Below are 7,113 nucleotides of genomic sequence, written 5' to 3'. Positions count from 1 at the left end.
GGATTTCATGACTGGGGAAGGAAGCAGGAATTTATTTCCCATGTCTCTCACACCTTTCTATAAAGTCAATTTTCTTTAACAGACAAAAATCATTACATGATTTTGAATATATGAAAAGGGACAAAAGGCTGGCAATCCTTTACAGATCCTGCTATCACTGGAGAAAAGTTTTTTGGTGTTCCCATATCCTGTGTGGGAGATGCAGCAGAGCTCAAGTCACCCCATTCACCTTCTCCTCAGAGGAAGTATTGATATTTTTATTGAATTGAAGGGTCAAGGATCTTCAGTTTTACAGATCTTAAAGCTAAGATTCAAAAATTTCTCCAACTCTTGTCCTAGAAAAATAAAACCAGATTCCTTTTTCAAAAGTAGTAAAAAGATTAAAATAGTAATGTATCTTAGAAGGAAAGAGTCACATGAATAATATCAAAATATTTGAGCTCTTCTAGGCCTGGGGTTTGTGCATTTTATGCTGCACTAGCCACAGAATACAATGTGGTTTTGCAATGGTATGTTACAAAAAAATATTGTAAGCATTTAGTAAATTTGGCACAATTTCTGTATTATTTGGTTAAAATGCAGGCACATGGGGATTTAAGATTCAAAATTGAAGGCATCAGGATTCTAAGAACAATTCAGACCCCATCTCGTTCAGGTACTGAGAAAAGACATGAGATTGTGATTGAAAGGGAAAAATATCACATTTTTTCACTTGGGTCGTCTGAGTCTTTTTTTCAGACCTGTCTTCTCTTACAGCATTTTTGTGACTAATGTGGATAATGAATCCTGGAGTCCAGAAGCTTTCCATGCTTCAGAGCCAAGAAGTGAGTGCAAGTGATCAGCAACGTCCTCAAAGCAACGCTGTAGATGACTTTATATATATCTACACACATATATAGATCAAAACACAGGAAAAAACATATAGAGTTAGGCAGAGCTCATCAGTGTCTTATTTGTTGCTGTGTGTTTCTCCTCCTCTGTCTCCAGTAGTCCAGGGCACCATCGCAGCTGGGGATGAGGAGGTGCAGAGAACAATTATCTTATTTCCGGAGTTAATTGTGGCCTTCCATTAGGAAACCAACTTACTGGGGTAAAGAAACTCATTACCATTGATTCTTAGCAAGGAATAAAATCTTCTCATGTGGCCCATTGTGACTAATCCATTTATTTATAATAAAGCATCAATGGTCAGTGTAATGCTCTTATCTAGCACAACGCAAAGGATAGAGAAGCCACAAAGAGGGAGACATCAATATAAGCCAGTGGGATGCAGATGAACAAACTTCTTTATAGTGACAATACTATGGATATGTTTGTATAAGATTCACCAGTATTTGCGCCAGAACTGAATTTCTCTCCTGGCAAAAATCAAAAATCCCACTGGTAGGCATTCAAGAGATTTTTTGAATGCAAAATAAATAAATAAATACCCAGGAAAAATATCTTACATAAAAAATCTAGCTGAGCTCCATTCTTTCAAAAGGCCTACTCAAATCAAGATGCTTTACCTTTTAATATCTATTTATGCATGCATGCAGGGAATCTACTAACTAATTTGAATCCTATTTGTAAGTCTACTGACTATTATATACTACATTGTAAATTTGAACATTTTGCAGTTCTCAAGCTGCCATGCAGAGCAAGTTAGGAATAAATCCTTCATTCTTATGTTTTCCATGTTTTCCAACAGTTTTATTTATCTGAAGAGTCTTTGATTTTTATATATATAAAATTAATTTTTTTAAAAAGAATCCCAATCTAAATCCCCAAACAAACAAAACAAACTCCCCTGTGCCAATAAAACTGCACATTTAAGGGGAGGGAGGGCTACAAAGCTATTTTTTTGTTCCAGTTACATCAGCTTTATCTAGTTTAATGTTTGTTCTGCAACCATTTGAAATTCAATTTCAGTTCGTTCTGTATCATATCAGCATAGGATGCATCATTAACTCTAAGAGGATGTTTTCCTTTGGCATCTGCAATTTTCACCAAATGTCAAGGCTTGACATTTGCTGTCTTTATCTGGTTTTGGTGTATCACTCATACTCAGATTTTTTTTCTTCTTATCTGATATTGATTTCAACTGTGACCAGCTGTGTTGCTAATAAAATCAACAGGCAAGTATCTGGCATTTAGTTCTTCACCGGTGGAGGAAAAGAAACAACCCAGTGACAAAAAAAGTAAAGGGATACTTTTCAATTAGGATGCTTTGCCTGTATCCTCATATTATCCAACTCTTAGCACTTCTGTTATGCAGCATATCTGATTGATTCCCTTGGGGAAGTCTTCACGGAAAACATTGCCTCTCAAATGAAATATTCCTTTTTGCTCTCATCCACTGCTTCCTGGAGAGCGGGGTCATTTTTCAGAGCGGCATCTGCACTTTCAGCAAACTCAGTTCCTTTTGCCTCATTGGTGTGGTAGGTGCCCTTATGCCTGTACATATACCGGACCATCACCACCAGCAGGCAAATGAGGACAAATACCACTGCAGCAATCACACCTAGAGGAAAGAAACCAGTTAAATGTAATGTGACCAAAAAATATGAGCAGTATCTTACAGCCAGACATCACAACTTGAATTACTTTGACAAGGAAAAGCTCATGTATCATAAGATATTTACATGTTGCAGTTGGTCAGAGTCAGAACAGTGTCTGACACTGCAAAAAACTAGATGGGATATGGATACTGAAGAAATCCACGTCAAAGTCTCACTAGCTTAGTTTCAAATCAATAGCTTGATTTGGTGGAACTCATTGGAGCTAGGAGTTCATTACAAAATGAGAAGAAATAAGAGGACATAAAGGGAATGCAATAGGTTTCTTTCATCCTCCCAGTAACACATACCCAGAGGAGTCTGCCTACAACCTGACCTTGCCTCCTCAAGTGTACTCAATTTCAAAAGTACAGGACACTGAGTATTTCTTAGGAGACATTCAACAAATAGCAGGAGCAGTGTGACTTCAGGACTGCTCTGTATTTGCAAGCTGTCATTTCATGCTGTGCTCTAATTAAGAATGTCTGATTGTAATGAATGTGGAAGTGAGACCTGGGAGGAGGAAGGGATTCTGGGTAGATCTTTCCTGTCTCCTGAACTAAGGCTAATTACTAGCAATGTGTTGACTGGACAAAAATTTCCATAGGTAACCCAAATGTACACAGGACTAAATGGTGAATGAAAGCTCTCCTAGTGAAGAAAAGTATATTTAAGCTCCAGGAGTCATTGTGCAGAGAACAGCATGTTCTTGCTGCCCAGAGCCCTTTCTTTTTTTTCTTTTTTCCTTTTCTACTGTGAAAGATAGAAGTCCACAAGAGAGGCACCCCTAATAAGTTGGTTGTTAAATAATCAAGCTATATCCCCTTCCTCCCAGATCAAATTATTCACTTAAGAATCCTGAAAATAAATGGAGTATTTTAAAACTTATTCAGCTTTTGTGATTTTTATTTTTTTTAACACTTTTTGCATACAACTGGGATATGCTTATAAATACTTCAGCTGCAATTCTGGACAAGAACATGGTACTGGCATGATTCTATATTCACGTGCCTCCAGGAGTAAACTAAACATTAAAGAAATACACAATAAAAAGCATCAGAACAGAACACATCTAGGAAATTCCCATATGTGGAGTGTGAAGCCCCTGTGAGGATGCAACAGATAGGAATTCATCTGACTCATGGAAGGCATCTACAATTCAGGAGGCTCCATCTGAATTACTCTCCTTGGGCTTCTTCTACTGTCTGTGGACGGTGTCTGTGTGCAGTGATACCTCTTCTAGAACTGAATTCCTACATTTAGTCAGATGAACTACTCCCTGGAAATGCCTACTACTCCACAGGGACAATAGGGAGCATGTTGACAATATCTCTCTTCCACACCCTATGTTCAAGATATGTGGCAAGAGTGGGTATCTCTACTCTTGATTTTCCTTTATCTTTAGATTTACCAGCATCAGTAAACTGAGTGGTGATACCCTATTGGCACGAAAACAGGGGAATAGACAAAATATTAGCAGGGTAAATAAAAATGATAACTCTGTCTTATAAAAGATGCCTGGTTATCCCGCAGATTTTATGGTGCCTGGAAAGTGAAGTTACTGCTAGCATAAATCGCTTATAAAAAGAACCTTAGGTTTACAATAATATCATAGTTGCAGTAGGGGCTTCATCAATTTTTAGGACCTTGCTGGTATCCCTTGACACAAGAGCCTTTAATAGACTTTGGATGTAGCACAATATTAATAAGCCTAAGGGACTAAGTACAAATCAATTTACCTGCTAGTTGTTCATAGAAAGCTGAAATTAAAGTTACAGGAGATGGGACCTGAGGGAAATATAGCAGAACCTCACCAATTTGCACTAATGATTGGTATACCCCCTTGTGAATGACTGAAATTAGTGTGTTAGCATGGAAATGAACAAACACAATAAAAATAAAAAGACAGGTTCTCTCCATGAACATAGCTTTGCTCATTTCTTCTGACAACTGTATTTAGTTTAAATGCATGAGAGCACTTTAATGGAACACCAGGAAATGCACTGTGGTATATTCTGTAAAAATAAAGGGTCAGATGGTATGATCTAGCATGGCTTAAATCAAAGGTGTTGTGCCAGCTCTGTATTAAATGATTGTCTTGGCCCAGTCAATAATGAAGAATGTCAGAGGTTGACTTTGCTGCTGGACTGTTGTTTATTTTATGTTAAAATGGTGGTACTGCTAAATATATGGTTTATGATCATTACCTCATCTTGTTATATTGCCAATAGCCCCTCTGGGAGTAGATTTCCCACTGGCCTAATTAACTCTAATTGTGTTGCTCCTGTTGTCTTGTCAGTAGAGTAGGGATTTTGCAAAATGCCAGAAATCAACCAACATGCTGTTTTATTCTTATGGAGCTGCTTAGTTTGGTCTGCTACTTGCCTCCAACAACAGCAACATCTGCTCCAGATGTGGGGCTCTCGATATCTCCATCTACAAATAGATTAGAGCATAAAAAAGTTAAATAATGAAAAAGGAATTGGAACATACATAACAGCAGTGACTGTACTGGTGGTGCTGTATTATTTTAACCTCTGAGACTCAGAACTTAAACAAGATCTCTCATTAGCAAAATATATTTATGAATCTTCTCATTAGAGATAGCTGTACTGTAACAGTTTTCTGTCACCAAAACACTGGAAAATAAATAGCTAGCACATTATGCTAACTATCGTGGCCCTCAGGGAAACACCTACTGTTTATTACGAGCACTTACCTGTAACATTCTCCAGTGAATGACTAAATTAAGAGCATTTAGGTACTGTGATTATTCTCAGAAAGGTAGTTTTGGGGAAAAAATATTGGTGCCTATTTATTTTCCCAATTACGGCTCTTCAGAGAATGGTTTGGACCTTGATTTGATGCAAATTAATCTGGCTCTATTGATTTCCATTAGTATTTATTTATCTGTAATATCCTGGTTTTAATCTTAGCATTTGTTTTCTTCTAAACCTGCATTTGGAATTGAAGCAAGCCTGTTATGTGTGTGGTATCAAATACAGTCTCCACTTAGAGTAAGTCTGAATTCAGTGCTGATAATTATGTTCTTTATGATAATTATGTTCTTTACGGGATTATAATTTATATATATAAAAATAACTTTGCAATTTAAATGTAAAAGAGAAATACCTTACTTCTTAAGAAGAAATTGGTCTAAAAAGTTGTAAGCTGCTGAAAGAGCAATTCGAACTTGAATTACGTTTTGATCTTAATTATAGCACTTACTAAGAATATCCAAAACAGCCAACGAATAGCCAACGCGTTTTAAAGGGGAAACCAAAAAAAGTTCTAAAAACTGTGAGGATTTTTTCTCTCCTATTATTTTACATAGACCTTAAGTGAAAGTAAATTCATATAGACAAACATTTCTTCACTAGTTTCCCTTTAGTTTATCAGTGTACAATTCTGATCTTGTTTTCGTTTCCTTATTTCATGCCATTGGTATCAGCCCACTTAACCCTGAATTATGTGAATGTCTGAGAAGGTGATGAACTGGAGTATTTCCACACAAGGTTTATGACATGACATTCCTTTCTTCGTTTGTACTAGATGTACAATTCTTAAAGACAATTCTTTCCAAAAAGGCAAATAGCTTTATGTGAGGTCTTTTTTTTATTTTTCTTCAGTAAATATAGTGGAAAGAAAAGTTTTCTGAAAAAAAGTAAAAGTTCTAACTAATTCCAAATTATTCTATAAATTCAACAGTGGCAGTATGGCTGACATCTGGTTCTTTTCCTAAATCTGTGATACATGATGCAGCTTTCTCCTTATTTGGGTCTGGTCTCTTATATCAAATTGTAATAAACCGAGGAGAACTGAGATTCAAATGGCTTCCAGGCATGGGAGATGCTTTTTCTAGAAAGCAGGAGTGCTTTCTGCTCCCCTAGAGATGCTTTCTCACATTTTCTTCCAGCTATACACTGATGGAAAGACTGAGCATGCCTTGTGTAATTTGAAGAATCTAATTATGTCTACATCCATTCAAAACTCACGTGTCTCAGAAGAGATTAATTGCTTCAAGGTCAAAGTGTTCTGTATTTTTTTATAGACCAAATATATGCTGCCTGCCAAAAAAACCAGGCTCCTCTACAGCAATCAAGTACTTGAAGGTGTGAATTCTGAAGTGCTTACCTAGTCACACAGCTTGCTTCCAAACATTAATTCCAGATCAAATCATTATCTCTTTAATTACAAAAAGGTATGTGAGTAACTCTCTGCTCTGTCCTGTTATTCCCAGATGCCTCTCAGATTCAGATAACAAGTAGGTGCCTTATCTCTAGTACTTGTCACCACAGTGCTTTTTGACAACGGTTTACAGTACCATCACTTTGCAGAAAAGTTTTCATTTCCGTTGCGTGCTTCCTGAGTTTTCAGAAGAATGCTGGACCCATCTTGAGCTGTTATGGAGTTGGCACTGACAGTGCTGTGCATGACTAGCTAACACTGTGATGTGGCCTCACTCACTACAGTTCTCATTTTACTGGAAGCACCAGCATCTGACTTCTCCTCTGTGTGTCAACTTTTAACTAAGCAATGGGCTGGCTGTCCTCCAAGATGGCTTTTTGATGGATCA

General features: G+C 37.1%; 1 protein-coding gene across 1 annotated transcript in view; it reads right to left on the bottom strand.

Moving 5' to 3' along the window:
• Positions 1-1,845: 1,845 nt before the first annotated feature.
• GYPC (glycophorin C (Gerbich blood group)) overlaps positions 1,846-7,113 on the bottom strand; it is a 29,210-nt gene continuing 23,942 nt past the window's right edge. Inside the window, exons 2-3 of the mRNA XM_009867173.1 lie at positions 4,923-4,973; positions 1,846-2,503 (exon numbers count right to left, since the gene is read on the bottom strand). Of these exons, the coding sequence (XP_009865475.1) occupies positions 2,307-2,503; positions 4,923-4,973 (248 nt within the window). The 3' untranslated portion in view covers positions 1,846-2,306. The remainder of the gene's footprint in view (positions 2,504-4,922; positions 4,974-7,113) is intronic.

This window comes from Apaloderma vittatum, unplaced genomic scaffold, assembly GCF_000703405.1.
Source record: "Apaloderma vittatum isolate BGI_N311 unplaced genomic scaffold, ASM70340v1 scaffold17793, whole genome shotgun sequence".
NCBI classification, from domain to species: domain Eukaryota; kingdom Metazoa; phylum Chordata; class Aves; order Trogoniformes; family Trogonidae; genus Apaloderma; species Apaloderma vittatum.
This window is presented reverse-complemented; position numbering and strand designations above follow the sequence as displayed.